The sequence below is a fragment of the Rhodnius prolixus genome, unplaced genomic scaffold (genome assembly GCF_049639745.1).
Source record: "Rhodnius prolixus isolate KJV_2025 unplaced genomic scaffold, Rpr scaffold_12, whole genome shotgun sequence".
NCBI classification, from domain to species: Eukaryota; Metazoa; Arthropoda; class Insecta; order Hemiptera; family Reduviidae; genus Rhodnius; species Rhodnius prolixus.
Window position 1 is genome coordinate 11,587,636 of NW_027411635.1, and position 18,857 is coordinate 11,606,492.

Sequence of the window (18,857 nt, forward strand, 5' to 3'; positions counted from 1 at the left end):
CAAAAAACAAAAACAAAAAAAAAGCAATCAGTACATTGGATTGCAGAAAGAATTCAGTTGCTATGAGCGGCAAGATAGGAGCTTCAATTTGGTATTGATTGGCCGGCCAGTTGCCACCGATCACGCGTCATCTTCCCCTCTAGAGGGGAATAAAAAAAAGAACTAAAACCATCTCTAATGGGACGGCGAAATAGTTAAGTCGTGCATGTTCTCCTTCATTATCCATCAAAGTATGTAAACCGCGCACAACCAATTTGGTCAACAACGACCGCAAGATCTGTGGCTCCAGTAGATCGGCCAGTCCTTTCTATTAGCCAACTATCCGTCGTCCATCTCCCTGATTGCTGACCTCATACTACAGGACACCTTGTCAAGTAGCCAATAACTAGCCATCAAATCTACCATCTTGATCTAGGATTGTGCTGGTATCCCCTGCGAAATCGACGTCATACTCTTCCCATTTCTTAGTTTTAGTCTTATGCTCCGTTCAGTAGCTTAGTTATTTTTATCTGGATATGCGATAGACGTTGTGAAACTTCAATTTTATTTCTGTAAAACGTCTTCTTATGAAGTCTTCCGAATATTAGACTTGTCATAAAATAAAGATCATGAGAAAAGTTGGGAGATACCTCATATCCAGTGTCCGTAAAGATAGATTATGATGATTATCCCAATTTTTTAGAAGAAAGACAAAGATTCCATGAAATGTCTCCTCCTTCTTAGTTAAATTTGCTTTTTAAATTAAATTCAAGATATCAGCTATATTTCAGTAATAACTGTAATATTTCCAGGCTTGTCCATGGGACATATTCATAACAATGGTCCAAATATTCAGAAATATAAGATTTAAGTATATTGTTTGACGGTTTCTTACTTAGTGATGTAAACATGGTTTTCATCTGATTTTATTTAAATAGTGTTCAAGAGATGTCAAGTTAACTGTATGATCACAATTAATTAAACTTCAAAGCTCAATTTGAACTATAACCGGCTAGTTAGTAAATGCGTAGGTCAAATTGTATGCCAAATTGTAGGACCGCAGGTGCACTGTTTGCTGACGGACATTGCACTAACTAATATGTTCCGGGAAATATGCTCATTATAATGTGCTACCAGCACTCCCACATGTGAATACGTAACCGACACAGCCAATGTACCTAGTCTTTCAATTCTATATTAAAATGCACTACCCAAACTCAGGATTTAGAAGAACAATTGCATATCCGGAATATTCCATTCAAGGTATGCAGAAACTTCATCTACTTTTTTTGGTTTTTGGGGGCCCTGGAGCTTGTTTCAGCGCTCTTTCTGTGGTCTCTAGTTACTGGTCAATCGCCGGGACAGTGAGCTGTAAGAAGCACTCCCCAGGAAGAGAATAATCTAAGGGCCAGCAGCTGGATTCGAATTAGAGATCTCCGCGAGGTAATCCAGTAAAGCTATCTGGGCTAATCCCCTCCCTTTAAACGCTTCTGGATTTTGTTTTTTTTAAATTTATCTAATATGTAGGTAGTAGAAAAAGGCACCACGGTAGCCGAGCGGTTAGAGGCGAGTCCTGTAAAGCTAATACGTATTGTGGTACTGGGTTCGATTCCCCGGTCTTAGGCCTTGGATTTTATTTCTTCTTCTTCTTAATTGGCGCTAAAACTCATGAAGAGTCTTGGCCTCCTCAAGACGTGCCCGCCAGGCGTCTTTTTACTGCGCAGCCGCTCTCCAGTTTCGGAATCCTAACATAGATGCAGCATCCTTTGCCACACTATCCTCCCAGCGCAGCTTTGGTCTACCAATCCTCCCTGGACCCTCGCATGTTTCTTTCCAGCACTTTCTTAGGAATCTCATCTTCACTCATCCTAGCTACGTGCCCTGTCCATCGCAGTCTACCAAGATTTATTACTTTTACTATATCAGGATCCGTGAAGAGAGTGTACAATTCCTGGTTTTTTCCTACTTCTCCAATTCGGTCCATCGCGTGTAGGACCATAGAGTTCTACGGAGTACCTTCTGTTCAAAGAGCGAAAGGGCCCGTTCATCTGCCTTGGTCATCGCCCACGCTTCGGAACCATAACTCAGCACTGGTCGGATGAGGGTTTTGTAGAGAAGGTCTTTTGTGTCCCGAAAGATGAGTCTACTTTTTACATGCCTTACTAAGCCAAAGTAACATTTCTTAGCGGCCATGATTCTCTTTTTTTATTTCTGAACAAACTTGGTTTTCACTGTTTAACCAGTGACCCAAGATAAGTAAACTCATCAACCTTCTCAAATTTATAATGAGCGATGCTCAAGTGCTACATTTGGGCGGTGGAGCCACATTCTGTGCGCACATACTTGGTTTGGATTTTATTTAATGGTTTATAAAAAAATTTTACAGTAAAGTATTGTTTGCTATTCGCCTCCGTCCCAAGACAACTAATTGGTATATGGACGTTAAGCCCCGCTTACTTTACTTTAATTTACTTAATTTTTAGTAAGTAGAAAAAATCCACGTTGACTCAAATAACTCTTAACTTCCAATCCAAAATCTGATGTAAACATTTTTGGCCCCCCTGAAGCCCATTGAAACGAACCTGCATTCGACTTATTTTCTGTCTAGAATAGGCAGTACAAATTTGAAGGAATTCGTGAGATATTTACAGCGCCCTTGTTACCTTTTGTTGCTAACAGTGACGAAGGCAAAAGAAGTGTTACAATAAAATCGTGCCACGATTTAGAAGAAACAAAACTAAGACCAAGCTAGACAATGTTGGACAATTAATACAAATATTGCTATCGTATGGTATTATCAAAAAAAGGGTGACAGTATACATTTGCATACTGGTTCAATTGGTGGCACCAGTATGGTGTAAGGTTCCCTAACAGCATCATTAGAGTGGAATGAATAAAAATACAAACTACATACTCAGCAAAACCCACACAATCACGGCTACACAGACAGATTGGCGTTGGTAGAAAAATTAGCTCCATCAAAATTAGCATAAGTGGATCTAACCAGTTTGCTATAATTTCCTCACTGAAACACAAACACTGTCGTCCTGTTTAGGTAAACAGTTTTAAGATCATCTGACGATTCTAGTAATTTTTGTAAACAAAAAAAAATGCCCCCTTATACAGGGTGTTCATTTTAAGACGGCTCAAATGCATTTCATGCTTAAACGGTTGATCTGAGCAAAGAATGGTAGAGGAAAAATTTGTTGCCCGTTACCTCTAGTCTCCTCTGGCCTCAAGCCAGGTTAGCCTGGAGGTTATCAACTGCTCTCTGTATCTGAGGAGGCACCTTTGAAGGCACAGTACATGCTGCATGCAGCTGCGTAAAGTGCATTATTTGATAAAAATTAGGAATAAGTTTGATCCTTTACATGAAAGATATTGATCACTTAAATATGTGGCAGGAGGTTTCCAATGTTTTTGGTAATTAAACGCAACTCTCCCAAAATTACCAAATAATTATTAAACCTTCTTGTTTGTAACAGATGTAAAATTAATTTTTACCGATTTTGTGTCTGCTTGAGAACATTTTTTCTCATGATTTTTCTTAGAAAAACACTCGAAAAACGACTTATTTACCCGATATTAAGAAAAATACTAGCTTTACTGCCTTGGCAATATTTTTAGTAGAAAGGGGATGAAAAAAATACATAAAAATGACCTATCGTGTGCTCTTCTTTCTCTTTGATAACAAGTTAAAACATTGAAATATAATTAATAAATACCAGATTTTGAAATGGCCTAGCACCTTTAATTTTAAAGATATGGAATTGCGGTTTCCGGTTTCTTTCATAACTTTTTATACTCTTTAAACCTATGTATATGAAAATGGGGGGTCAACTGCGAACCCTCACATTTGGTCGCGCGTCAGCCGCGTATTCGGGCAGAAATCTAAAGTCAAGTCACATACGAGGTGTGTTCAAAAAGTAACGGGAATTTTTAAATTTCGCGGGTTTGGAGAGTCTGATTGTAAAATTTTTTTTTTTATTATGTTGGTACACATGCCCCTGAAGTACGATAAAATTTTCAGTAATATTCATTGTTTACTTCTTAAGTGGCAGCCGTTAAGGTTAGACGTGTTTTTCGAGCTTGGCGATTTTTGTTTGTTAAAAAAAATGGATCAAAGAATTTGTATTAAATTTTGCGTAAAAAATGAAATAAAGTGTGTGAAATGTTAATAAAGGCATATGGTGAGTCTGCTATGAGTAAAACAAGGATTTACGAGTGGTATAAGCGTTTCCAAGATGGCCGCGAAAACGTTGAAGATGACGAACGACCTGGACGTCCAAGCACATCAACAACCGATGAAAACGTGAAAAAAGTGAAAGAAATGGTTATGAACGATCGCCGAATCACAATCAGAGAAGTCGCTGATGATGTTGCCATATCAATTGGCTCATGCCATGAAATTTTTTCGGATGTTTTGGGTATGAAACGTGTGGCAGCAAAATTTGTTCCAAAATTGTTGAATTTCGAACAAAAACAGCGGAGAATGGAAGTTGCTCAAGAGTCACTCAATGAAGTCGACAACGATGCGGATCTACTGAAACGTGTTAGAACAGGTGACGAAACATGGGTTTACGGATATGATGTCGAAACTAAGGCTCAATCGTCCCAGTGGAGGCATTCTGGATCGCCAAGACCGAAAAAGGCTCGACAAGTGCGGTCGAATATGAAGGTTATGCTCACTGTGTTCTTCGATTTTAATGGCATAGTGCATCATGAATTCTTGCCACAAGGTCAAACAATCAATAAGGAGTACTACCTACAAGTTCAACGCCGTTTGCGTGAAGCAATCCGAAAAAAACGCCCGGATTTGTGGCAAAACAATTCATGGATTTTGCACCACGATAATGCACCTGCTCACACTTCATTGCTTGTTCGTGAATTTTTGGCCAAAAACAAAACTTTAACGATGCCCCAGCCTCCATATTCGCCAGACATGGCTCCATGTGACTTTTTTCTATTTCCAAACATAAAGAGAACATTAAAAGGCCGTCGTTTTACAAGCATAGATGACATTAAAAGCGAATCGCTGAAAGCTATCACAAAGATCGAGTTTCAGAAGTGTTTCGAGGATTGGAAAAAGCGCTGGCACAAGTGTATTGTATGCGAAGGGGACTACTTTGAAGGCGACAATATTAATGTAGATGAATAAATAAATATTTTTTTCAATTCCCGTTTTGAACACACCTCGTATTCTGAAACTAGAGGTGACGGGCAACAAATTTTACCTCTACCATTTTTTGCTCAGATTAACCTTTTAAGCATGAAATGCATTTGAGCCGTCTTAAAATGAACACCCTGTATAAGCCCTGAAGATGACCTAGTCCTTAACGCGGACATTAATACATATAAATGAATAAACTACATATTTTGACCGAAATAGGCAATAATCTTTTTTCCCGTTGATAATTTTATATTTACTTGTTTAGAATTGTTACCAACCTCAATTATAACTCTTCGAGCGTTTCTTCTTTTTTTTTTTTAAGACTATCAGAATAATATCGTCGGCAAATCTTTTGTGTCTCAAATTTAAGCCAACTAATTTACCACGTTATTGAAGTTACTTGAAAACTTGTACTGAAAACTACAGTTAAAATAAATTCGACAAAAAACTATCGCCTTATTTTTTAACACCTATTTCTAGAAAGACAAGTCATTTAATAAACAAAATTCATTCAAATGCCACTAATTGTCTACTACTTTTTCTTTCTCTTTTGGTTTTACAAAAGAAAACCCCAATTCGAAAGTAATTGGCCGACTTCTATTGCTTTCTTTGGAACAATAATTGTCTTGACTTTAAAAAGATTATTGTCTTGCTTTGTGGTTTTGAAATTGCATGCACACAACCAGTTTTTTCCCCCCATCTCTCCTTTAACTTGTTTTTTATGGTATGAAGCTTGCACCAGTGGACGCCACTGCACTCTTAATGTATTCGATGGAATTTTTTTTATGAAGGTTTAGTGCATGACAGCTTCTGTAATCAAACGATCAAAAAGAAGTAAGACTTACCATCATATATATATTATTTTTTTTCTGAAACCAGGACACTTTTAACTGTTTTTTTTTTAAACAGAAAGGAACAAATATTAGCTAATTATATGCCTATAATTGTAATTATCAGAAAGCCACAATTTTATACTAATAATTAGTGCAAGACTAGTCTGTACTGAAAGATGCTCTGTCCTTATACTTTTCTCGGATGCTAAAATATGCAGAACAAACCATGAATACGAGGTGTGGCTATTAAATAACGAGACTATTGCTATAAAACATTTTATTTTAAATTTAAACATATTTAGTTATTACCACCTTCAATATACACCCCTCCCCTATCCCTACAACGCTCCATGCGAATTTACCATCGTTCGAAACAGTGCTAGAAGTCTTTTTCTGTGAGCTCCTGCATGACACGTGCCGTTTTTTCTTTCACAGCTTCAACGGACTGAAATCGTGTTCCTTTAAAATGCAGATTTGACTTATATGGAACAGATAAAAGTCACATGGTGGCCAGGTCAGGCGAATGGCCTAAAACTGGGATGTTGTACTTGGCTAAAAACGTCTTGACAAACAATGCAGTGTGAGCCGGCTAGTTGTCTTGATGGAAGAACCCATGACTTGTTCTTCCACCAATCGGGTCGGTTTTTTTCCTTACTCTTTCTCCGGAGTTGAGCAAGCACCTCACGGTGTAGTAATGTTGATTAATTATAATCGATATTTTCATCCGTTTTGGACTTGGAAGGGCGACCCGGGCGGTCATCATCACCGAGGTCTTCTCTGGCCATCTTGGAAACGCTTGAACCACTCAAAAAACTTGCGCACGTGATACAACATTCATCGCCATAAATTTCTTTTGATAAAAGATAAGTTTCAGTAGCGGTTTTATCAAGTTTTGATGTGAAATTTCATGACAGTTCGTTGCTCTACTACAATGTGTAGTATCATGTTTTCGGCAAAACGAAACTAACACCTCTTACACAAACGGACGGTTCCGGTCAGACAGATTTCTCTACAAACACGTGAGACGCTGCAATCTAAAGAGAAGGCTTTACGCTGCACAGTTGTCCGGTCGTTAGGATTTGGCGCATGCATAGTTTTTCTGTAGCAGCATCAGTCTCGTTATTTAATAGCCACACCTCGTATCTATACTTAGACCATTAGAGACAAGTTTACACTAAATGCAATGGCCGCTAGTAAGACTGCAAATTTTCCAAAATTAATGCAAGAAAAGATAGGCAATTACTTTACTTTTACTTACTACTTTAACTAACGAGTATTAGTGGCGTTATAAAAAAATTTAAGTGTAACCTCTATATAAACCCCAAAACTTTACTTTGAACCTAAATTTTGGAGTATTTTGATAAATCTTTGAATTTATACGTTTGCTAACTACTAATAATAATTTCTGTAAAAACTAATCTGTCCTTTTTTCGTGGCGCTACTGTTTGCGTTATTATTACAACTTAATTTGAAAAATAAAACGCAGTACCTTCTAGAAAGTACAATATGAACAGCAGGTACCTAACTCGTACGAAATAATGTTAAATATGAAGCTACGTTTTGAGTGTGCCATATAAAATATTTTAATTGCGCTTCTTAAAGCGCATATTAATAATCAAATTCTATCCAACGTAAAACAATTTGTGATAGAATGTGTTATCAAAATAAAAATAACTTACTAATTTCTTAAACAGGATGAAAAATTAATGCTAGTTTCAGTCATGATAAACTTTATTATGCCGAGCTTTCTGCCTAGGGACCATGTCATCTTCAGGGCTGTGGAACATATTTACAGTGTATTAACAATAATTACATTACAATGAATATGTATAATGTAACGTAATTTACAAAATCATTTACCTAATTGACAATGTACTGTTTTACACCATTAGAGAGTTGGTGCGTCTTCTGCCTTGTCTGTTTATGGACTAAGTGTGATCGGTCTGGGTGTGATATGTGTTTGGTTGTAAAGAAGTCAGTGTTGCCAATTGTCAAGTATTTTGTAGTAAGTTGGCGTATATGTTGTTTAAATTGTTGGTGTCAGTTTTGAAATTTATGAATAATGAACAGTAATTTCTTAAAATAAACACAGTTAGGACAATTGACCTAATTTGTGCTTCTAATATTATGTCCTTATTAGCGTTAGCATGTCCGATGTAGCGTTAACAGTAGGTGTATTCTCATCAATTTTGAAAAGCGTCAGAAACAAAAATTTTGTTTTTGGAAGTTTGACCCAAAAGAGTGGAGAAAACTTTGTCCTACATTGTCCAAAAAATTGGATGGTGAACAATCAATACCATTGATTGAATATGAAGCTTCTTTGATTGGTGTGAGACTAGAAGACATCTGGGTGAATTAAAACCAAGTGGCTGTTAACTGAAAGAGACAGCTCAATTGAATGATTGTAAAACCATTTAATATCTGAAGATACAGGATAAAAAAGTATTAATTTTATGCTTAATTGAAAGAGTAATAAAAGATGTGGAAGAACCGTTTCCTTGCCAAGCTAGTAATGTTCGGCTTAGTAAGTGACAAGGCTAGCACTTTGATGGAAGGGCGCTAATCAGCTAAGCAAAGAGCCAAGACAACCCCCGGACCATGATAAGCCCCGCTGATCATGCAAATTCCAAACGGAGACGACTCCGGAAATTATAGGGGACGGGCTACGTAAGTCTGATCTCGTTTAAAAGTGCATTTAGAAAAAAAAAGGGGAGAGCTGGTTAACATATCCTTGAAGAGATAGACTGGACGAGGTGGCCTCTGTAGGCTCACAGTTGGTGAGCAAGTAAATTGGAACTCTAACCAGAGATAAAAAAAAAAGGGGTGTTAAAGGTTAAACTAAAGCTAGCTGAATAGGGAAGGATGGTAATTGAGATTGGTGGGGAAATGTCGTCCGGGCCTTTAATAACCTCTCGGCGAACCTTAAATGCCTTCAGTGTCGTCCGCAAATGCATTTACATGTTTCCACCCCAAGCCGCTATTCTAAATAAAAAAAAAAGTAGACTACCCTCGTAGATTAGCCTCAAGCTGGTGGCATTTCTCCACATGCTAACCCCCAACAAGCAGTGAAAGTGGGGCATCTCCTGGAAATGTGATCTGGATACCCACACAACTACTAACAATCTGGAGTTTATAGAGCACAGTACACATTCTAGCCACAATAACCACTCATCTACACTTAACTTTCCAATCTGTACTAAAAGTTTCATGAATGCACTGCACACCTGATATCCTAAAAAATATTTTATTAACTTTGAAAAGAATCTGTAGATTGTATTAGAAGAGCGGTCCCACCAAAAATGGGAAGGAACGCAGGCAATCCAAAATGTTCCCCGTGGGGCTTCAAGACCAATGAATCCGTCTAAGAGCTTCCGAATAGCAAAATAATAACCTAATAAAGAAGTAACAGTGAGCATGGCGACTCAATCGCCACAGTGCACTGGAATAAACCTAGAGAGTTCGTTAAGATTACCAGATCCCACAATCTCCTGGAGGGGAACATTTAACCTCCCGAAGACGGAGGAATCTAGTTTCAGAATAAACGGGATACACCTCTACAAAGTCAGCACAGATTGGCGACTGGATAAGGCAGCATTTGAAAAGATGGTACGCTAAATTCGCATGTCCACTCAACCAACCTGAACCAAACTGGCGAATCCGGGACGTGCTGAAGCCAACCATGGCCGTTCTTAGATTGGCTAAGAATTTCCTTAGTCTGACCGCAGTCAGCTCGGGATCTCCACCCGTTTCCGATGTTCCTTCAGGATACAGGAATAATGGGCTGAGGAGTCATTGTTATTAACGCAGCTTCTTTCTTTGCTGTTTCATCAGCAAGTTTGTTACCCCGGAATGATCTGGCGACCAAAAGATTGGAAGGAGTTGAGTGTTATAACCATTTTGCTGACACAAATCATTTCGCAATGTTCAAAATTTGAAAATACAATCTTGTCTTAAGCTAACCAAAAGTCCCCATTTTGACCGTTTTGAAAAACCAGCCCTCGGCATCCTGTTCTGTGTATCATTTTGTTCCAGTTATTTACTAACAATCGAAAAATATACCAAATATATACGCTAAACTCTCAAAACCAAAATCGGATAAAATATAAATTATAGAATACATTTTCATGCTATCAGGCACATCAGCACCTGTTGAAAGTATATGTATAGCCTCAATAATGAATAACATGTGGTCGGAAGATTAAGGTTGATTGTCTGATCTAACATCAATAACTTATTGCGTAGGAAAAATCAACTTTGAACTAAAATGTACTCAATTTTTCGACGAATTAAAAATTTTGTAAAAGATTTCTCGCTTTAATAATGGATGGAAGTCCAAAATCCGCGTGCTACAATGGTTAAAAATCAAAGAAAAAATATTTAATTCTTTAAAACACTTTGAAAGAAACACTAGATTACTTCATAGCACAGAAAATCATCACACTTTGAAAAAAAGGAAAGTGTTCGATATACATATCAAAGACAGGAAACAGTCTAAATTTCAAAATTGACACCAACAATTTAAACAATATATACGCCAACTTACTACAAAATACCAGACAACTGGCAACACTGACTTCCTCACAACGAAACACATAAAACCGATCACACTCAGTCTATGAGCAGACAAAACAGAAGACACATCAACCCTTTAATGATGTAAAATATTACATTGTCAATTAGGTAAATTGATAAACACTGTAAATATGTTGCACAACCCTGAAGATGACCTAGTCCCTTGGTCGAAAGCTCGGCAGAATAAATGTATCACGACTGAAATGGCAATTATTTTTTCATTCTATGACTACTTAATGCGAACTCGCTGAAGTCGAATCTACTTGCTTCTCTGGTAGTTATGGTTTTCACGATTTAACGGCGTCACTGTTAAGAGATCTAGTCTATACGAGTATATTCAGCGATCTGCCTTAACTAGCAGTTGCTATTGGAATTCAATAGAATGAAATAGTTTTATTCGTTTTCAGGGTATTACCCTATTATAAATGGAGTTTGGTTAAATAAAATAAAATCAAATAATATCATATTAAAACATAAATTGAAAACTTAAATTGAAAACTAAAAATTCTAATCGAATAAAATCCAAAAATAACCAAAATTTAGAAACAAAAAGCAATTTTTTATAAACTCAAAACAAAATTCCTCATTTTCAAAGCACTTCGTACAAAATAAAATGAATCATTTAATTTGTTAATATCGGATATAACTAATAGAGTTTGAACTCGAATATCCACATCTGAAATATTAGATAAGTATTTATTCAAGTATTTATCTCGATAAGATTGCAGCCTTATACATTTTAACAAAAAGCGTTGTAAATCCTCTTTTTTTCGGGAATACTGCATTTAGGGCAATAGGAGATATCTGCTTGAAAACTGTTTCTAAAACCAGACGAAGTAATTTGAAAAGAACGAGGCTGACATAACCTCATTTGACTGATGAATTTATGTTTAATAATTGGCACCCTCAGAGTCAAATATTGCTCACCCAGCGTTAGACTACTTATCTTTCTAAAGTCTGGGTTATAATTTGAATGTAGAACTCCGTTAATGTCTATAGAAAATTTATTGTTCCAAAATTTCAGCATACTACTACTGAATTCATCCTTAACTTGTGACTGTCCACTAGTATTTAGCAAGCTAACTGCATCAATAGAATCAAATTTCCCTTTTAACTGTTTGTACCAATTAAATTTAGCGGCTAGTGGAATTGCTTCTAAGCATTATAATCAATTTAAGATACTGCCTTAAGGCATAGGACCTAGGCGATAGATAGGCCTTTCTATCTCACTCCAAAGACCTTGAGCATTTCTCAAAGTAGTACGTCACTAATTCTGAAAATTCTTCAGTTTCACACTGTGGCAAGTCACAGACAGTGGTGCATGCCCTTGTATTAAGAACCACTACGTTTCCTTAGATTCTTTCCGCACTATTGAATATCTCTAAAGTCCCTTCAATTGGGTGCAAAAGTTAAGTGGTGCCATCTCAAATCCATTTCCTGTAGTTCCCACTCTCTGATTCTGGCTCTCAGCTCACAAGCAGCCAATGATTAGCAAGCAACCAGAGTCCCTGGGCCTTTGAACGGTTAAGATGAACTATGCCAACTCATTAGCCTTTGTAAATCTTGGATTTCTTGATATCTTTGAATCCAGAAAAACTTTACTAATTTTCTTCTGATCCAGGCTGTAAGTAGTTAGACCAAATGCTTTTAAGGGTCGTAGGTGAAGATGTGTTCTTTAGAAGAGCCGCTGTTTCTTCGTTGCTGGGTCTGAGTGCTGGTCCTCGTTTTAAAAAGTTGGACATGGAAAGAGTAGACTATTTCCTGCTACTTAAGAACTAAATATAGTTGCAGATCTAACCAGTAGTTCGGAACGTTAGTTTAGAAAGTTTTCTTTAGAGTAAAGTAATTTCTTTCTTTGTATCTTTCTGATACTTAAGGACCAACAAACAAGCCAAAACTAGACAAATTTGATGCGTTGAATGTGATTGGAAATTAATTTAATCTTCTCGTTTCAGACAGGCGCTGATGGCGGCCGCTAGACTGCCGGAAGACGCTAAGCGAGGCTCGCTGGACTCACGCCAGGAAGCCGAAGATGATAAATTGGTGGACGTGGTTGGCACATCCGAGCCAGTACACCCACTGCATATCTCTGCACATCACCACCCAGGTACCATCTCACTACTAACAGAGTGCTGTTAGAAATTAGAAAAAGAAAATATATTTAGTTGGAAATTTAGAAAACTGCAAAACTGCCAGGCACTGCATTTTTTGCCAGAAAGGGTCAGTGTTGTCTTCAAAGTTAATATAGCCTTGAATGCAATTTAGCCTTAGTGCGCGTTGCATCTTTATTTGTAACGTTTCCCAAAATAAGGTGATTTTAGAAATTAAGAGGAACCTAGGGCATAACAGGATCGCCTCTAGCATTTTGCAGGATCTGAGGTAATAGCTGAATTCAAGCACTCTGATTGTTTTCTATTCATACTTTCTTTCTCTGATGTGCCACAGAAGCTATTAGGAAATTAATAGAAAATACCTTCTGTCGATTAGCTTTATATCAGATTCTTGGACATGATATTATTTTGTTCCCTAGGCATTGCAGCCAAAAAAAGGCTTATTGTGCCGTTCCCTTGCAAGCGTAGAAAAAGAAAAATATCCATTTTACAAACTCCATGATTCTCTACTTTTTATAAGGACTCATATCGAAAGCCAGCGATTGATGTGCAATCAGTATAGAAGTTAATATTCGTTCAATTTCTGCATTAGAGGTGGAATACAGAAAAGAGATTGAAGGACACCCTGTATAGATGTAAACGTAAATGCGAGAAAAATATCGATTTGTTATAGTATCGAGAGTATTGGTACGTAAACTATACATTACATAGTGTATATCATCAAAATAATTCTTTAGAACCATCACATATTGGAAACGAGTTCTGTCGCAATAATAAAATCGATTGAAAATAATGCAACACATTTGTAGAATAACGTTTTTCTTCAGAATGAAGTTACTGGGTAGGTAATGATTCAATAGATTTGAATTTATCCAGCAAATTTTTACAGAGAAATGTATTTTTAGCCTCCTTTAAAATTTCAAGTAAAACTGAAATATTGTTTTTCGGTATGGTAGGTAATGGAGTGCTTTTTGGTTTTGAATTTAACCTTTTATTTTTAGTGTTGCCCGCTAAAGAAAAATTGACTACTGGTCCAGCTAAAAGAGTTTTCAATGAATTTAACAACTTGATAACTAACACTGTTGAATGCTCGGGAACACGATTTCTTGTAAAACAAACGTAATTTCTCATACGAAGATAAAAGGAATCCTGGAAAATGATATACCGTTTTAAAGCCCATTAAACAAGGAAACTTTTACAAAAAGTGCCAGCACCTAGGTCTGATAATGATCACGTAAGGGCCTAATGAGTTTTCTTAAAAAATTTCGATTACTTTTATTTTTCCAGCATCTGGAGGAAGATTGAGGCTATTTGGAGAATAATTTATGCTTCGAAATGGTATCAATTTTTAGAAAATTTATCTCTCTTTCTAACCGTGTCACCAGAATCGAATTCGGACTAAAACTTTCTGAGTAATAACATTTTTATTGGGAAAAAAAGTAATGTTTTTGGAAAAAAAATTTAAAGTGACGTCACTCAAGAGCAGTGGAAAATATGAAGTTGGCCAATACGTCATTGAACTCCACTTTAGATGTACTACACACAGTAGGCCTATGGACAATACTTACTGGTTCACCCTGTGATCCATTTAAAATGCACCAATCGCTAATAACTTTTTAGAAAAGCGGATTTCCGGAAAAAAACCACGAAGTAAACTATATGTTTTTTTGGTATAGTTTTCAAATTTTCCACCCCCGATGCTGTATCTTCATTATTGGCGGAGTTACGGGCAAAAACCTGATCAAGGTTTCATAAGGACCACTGGTTTTGACAATGAAAACTACATAAAATACTATGAAAAATGACGTTAACCTCGTTTCGATATCCCTAATATTTGTTGACATATTTAAGATCAAAATTACAATTTTATCTTATTCGTGATCGGTTTTCAATATTAATTTACCACCAGAAATACACCAGTTTTGGGAGGTCATCTGACTGCAAAAAAATTTGTTATTTGTGACGCAAAGAACAAAATTAATAATAATTGAAGATTTTGAAGAATGTAGTGTGATGTAATGGTTGTGGGTGAATCAAGATAAATTTGTTTTATCATCAAATAAAAGCAATCATCACATCATGTTAATGTACCCCGTGTGCAAGACTTCTTGAACTATGATTTCGGTAAGAATATCGGTGTTGGTCTAGTAATCAGGAGCGTGGCTTTGTAAGTGGATGATCCCCAATTCGAATCCCTCGTATGATTACATTTTATTTAAAAAAGTATTATAATTTATTAAGTATTATGAACGACTGCATACGCTTAAAATGAAGATACAGCATCGGGGATAAAAAATTTGAAAACTAGACCAAAAAAACATATAGTTTATTTAATAGGGTTTTTCCGGAATTCCGCATTCCTAAAAAGTTATTAGCGATTGGTGCGTTTTAAATGAATCACCCTGCATATTATCTAAAAACAAAAAATTTCAATCGCTATATCCACCATTTTGTCAAAAAAATACTGTAGCAATGCTAAGTCAGACTTGTGTCCAAACCAGAGCTGATCATATACCGTGCAAAGTCAGAGAGATAGCACTACTGGCGCGTATCGAGGTTATGTTTAGTTAGTAGCATCTCTTGGAAGAACACACACCAAGTTTCAGCCAGATCGGTCTATTTCTTTGTGTTTGGCATTCGTTTGAATCGAGGAAGTCGAGTGATTTTCAAAAAATGGACGAAAAAGAATTTCGTGTGTTGATTAAACACTACTTTATAAAAGGCAAAACGCCTCAGGAGACTAAAGAGAAGCTTGATAAACATTATGGTGACTCGGCACCTTCGATTAGAACAGTTTATAAGTGGTTTCAATATTTTCGGAGTGGCCATATGGACACAAGTGACGCTGAACGTTCTGGACGCCCTGTTGAGGTTACTACTCCAGAAATCATTGATAAAATCCATGATATGGTGATGGATGACAGAAGAGTGGAAGGTGCGTGAGATTGCTAGTGCTGTGGGCATCTCGAATGAACGGGTACATAATATTTTGCATCAACATTTGGACATGACAAAGCTATCCGCAAGATGGGTGCCGCGATTGCTCACGCTTGACCAAAAACGAAATCGTGTGAAGTGTTGCAAGGACGGTTTGCAGCTGTTCCAGAAGAATCCGCAGGACTTTAAGCGTCGTTTCGTCACTGTGGATGAAACATGGATACATCACTACACTCCTGAGACCAAAGAACAATCTAAACAATGGGTTACCAAGGGGGAATCTGCGCCAAAAAAGGCGAAGACCGTTCCTTCGGCCGGAATGATTATGGCGACTGTCTTTTGGGATTCGCAAGGAATAATCCTCATCGACTATCTGGAAAAGGGTAAAACTATTGCAGGTGCATATTATTCATCGTTATTGGACCGTTTGAAAACCGAGCTGCAAGAAAAACGCCCACGATTGGCCCACAAAAAAGTCCTTTTCCATCACGACAACGCACCAGCTCACACCTCAGCAGTTGTGGTCGCAAAATTAATGGAAATAGGGTTCCAACTCGTTTCACATCCCCCCTATTCTCCAGACTTGGCTCCCTCGGACTACTATTTGTTCCCCAATATGAAGAAATGGCTGGCGGGAAAAAGATTTTATTCAAACGAGGAGGTGATTGCAGAAACGAATGGCTATTTTTCAGACTTGGACAAATCCTATTTTTCGGAAGGGATCAACAAACTAGAGCTGCGTTGGACGAAGTGTATAAGCCTAAAAGGAGACTATGTTGAAAAATAAAAAAGGTTTACCCCAAAAAATTAAGTAGTTTTAATTTTTGCACGGACTTTTCAAACGACCCTCGTATTCATCGTAAAAGTACCTAAAATAGCTACAAATAGCCTAACAGTAACGTAGGCTAATGTACGGACATGCTAGCTCGTTATGCTTCAGTCTTTTTAATAATCTCCCAGATCATACATAACAGATATACTTGCAACATGTACGGAAATCATATTTAGCAATAATCCTTGTAGCAATAATATGCATTAATCATCTATTTGCTGCACTTTATTGTGCATGCCCTACTATTGCCTCAATGCGTCACGAATTGCCTAATTTGTCGTGGCAATAGCAACGGCACTGAAGTTCTTGGCTATATATTCATTTTGGCAGATAGTAATTGTTCTTTAAATTAATTGTATTAAAGGTTTTTTTTTAAATTTATTCCACTAAATATATTTGTCTTGTTTTCTGTATGTTGCACTACTTTGGTTTTGTATTAAAATCTCCACAAATCAAGCGTTGCACAGACGTACATCAGTTTAGAAATATGATGAATCATTAATGTTGCAATATACAGGGTGGAACCGGATAAGTGACGAAAATTTTTTTTCTGGTAAACTACATTCAAAATGTAGTACAACGCCGCCTGAACGAGTGTCCTATTTCTATCTATTAGAAAGTTATGATTTTTTCAGGTTTTTTTCAACTAAACCCGACCTTACATCATAAAAACACTATTTCTCATCTTGTGCCTCACTTATTTGCATTTTTCACCTCATTTTCGGATTCAGCATTAAATTTCCTATAATAATAGATCAATTTCGTAGTTATTTGACTTTAATCAGATTCATTTATTACAATAAGCACGTTAATTTTTTTAGGAATTTAGAATTTTCATGAATTTTCAAAAATTAGCCTCCTCGACAAAATTGGTCTTGGAGGCTGTCAAATTTCACAAAAACTGCTCCTTTTAATACTCTTTCCAATGGTATAATAGTCAGTTTCAATAATAGCTGTTTTCTTTGGTCTATTACTGAGAAAGTGCTGAAAAACACGGTGTTAGCGTAGGAAGCAAAGGGGAATAGATGAAGCGTACTCGCATATTAATATTATTATTTATTAACAAAATCATTTCTTTAAGCATGTAAAATACATAATTACTTAGTAATTATTGATGCATTATGTTCTCAAAATGCCGACCTCGATTCTTGACGCATAACCGAGCGCGTTTTCGCATTGCTCCCACTGTTGTTGAATCTTCCTCACAACGTTAGCAGAAATTTAATTTATCAACAAGACGGAGCTCCACCTCATTATTCGGTGAACGTCAGAAGATGGTTGTCGCAACGTTTTCCTGAGTGGATAGGGCGAGGTGGAACTACCGCGTGGCCACCGAGATCTCCTGTCCTCAACCCTATGGACCACTTCGTATGGGGTTTTCTTAAGAGTGAAGTCTACAAGGTTGAGGTCAACAGTGAAGAAGAGGTGAGAAGACGGGTAATTGCTGCTTCAGAAAAACTGAAAGAACATTTTCAGTAATGCGAAAACGCGCTTGGTTATGCTTCAAGAATCGAGGTCGGCATTTTCAGAACATGATACATCAATAATTCCTAAGTAATTATGTATTTTACATGCCTAAAGAAATGATTTTGTTAATAAATAATAGTATTGATATGCGAGTACGCTTCATCCATTCCCCTTTGCTTCCTTCGCTAACACCGTGTTTTTCAGCACTTTCTCAGTAATAGACCAAAGAAAACAGCTATTATTGAAACTGATTATTATACCATTGGAAAGAGTATTAAAAGGAGCAGTTTTTGTGAAATTTGACAGCCTCTAAGACCAATTTTGTCGAGGAGGCTAATTTTTGAAAATTCATGAAAATTCTAAATTCCTAAAAAAATTAACGTTCTTATTGTAATAAATGAATCTGATTAATGTTAAATAACTACGAAAATGATCTATTATTATAGGAAATTTAATGCTGAATCCGAAAATGAGGTGAAAAATGTAAATAAGTGAGGCACAAGATTGAGAAATAGTGTTTTTATGACGTAAGGTCGGGTTTAGTCGAAAAAAACCTGAAAAAATCATAACTTTCTAACAGATAGAGATAGGACACTCGTTCAGGCGGCGTTCTACTACATTTTGAATGTAGTTTAACAGAAAAAAAATTTCGTCACTTATCCGGTTCCACCCTGTATTGTTTGAAAATAACGATTATGCACGATATTATGAAATTTCTACGCTGATTTAACCATATTACTTAGGACATGTCATGGCGTATGTTCTTATAATACCGCAACAATTCAGGAAATGGTGCATTTTCATCTTTATAGTTGCTGCTTTGGTAATTGTTTTTAATCGTTGCATTCAATCACAAACCCTTGTTTTGATTTGAATTTTTTTTGGGGGGGTCAATAGGGTAAGTGGCTTAGTAAGGAAAAAAGGGTTCAACATGAAGGTGACTGTGACCCTTACCC

At 36.8% G+C, this 18,857-nt stretch overlaps 1 protein-coding gene across 2 annotated transcripts in view; it reads left to right on the top strand.

Moving 5' to 3' along the window:
* Positions 1-18,857, top strand: part of LOC141461609 (optomotor-blind protein-like) — a 306,166-nt gene that overhangs the window by 258,764 nt on the left and 28,545 nt on the right. For both annotated transcript variants that reach the window (XM_074142770.1, XM_074142769.1), the window contains exon 6: positions 12,510-12,661. In XM_074142770.1, the coding sequence (XP_073998871.1) occupies positions 12,510-12,661 (152 nt within the window). The remainder of the gene's footprint in view (positions 1-12,509; positions 12,662-18,857) is intronic.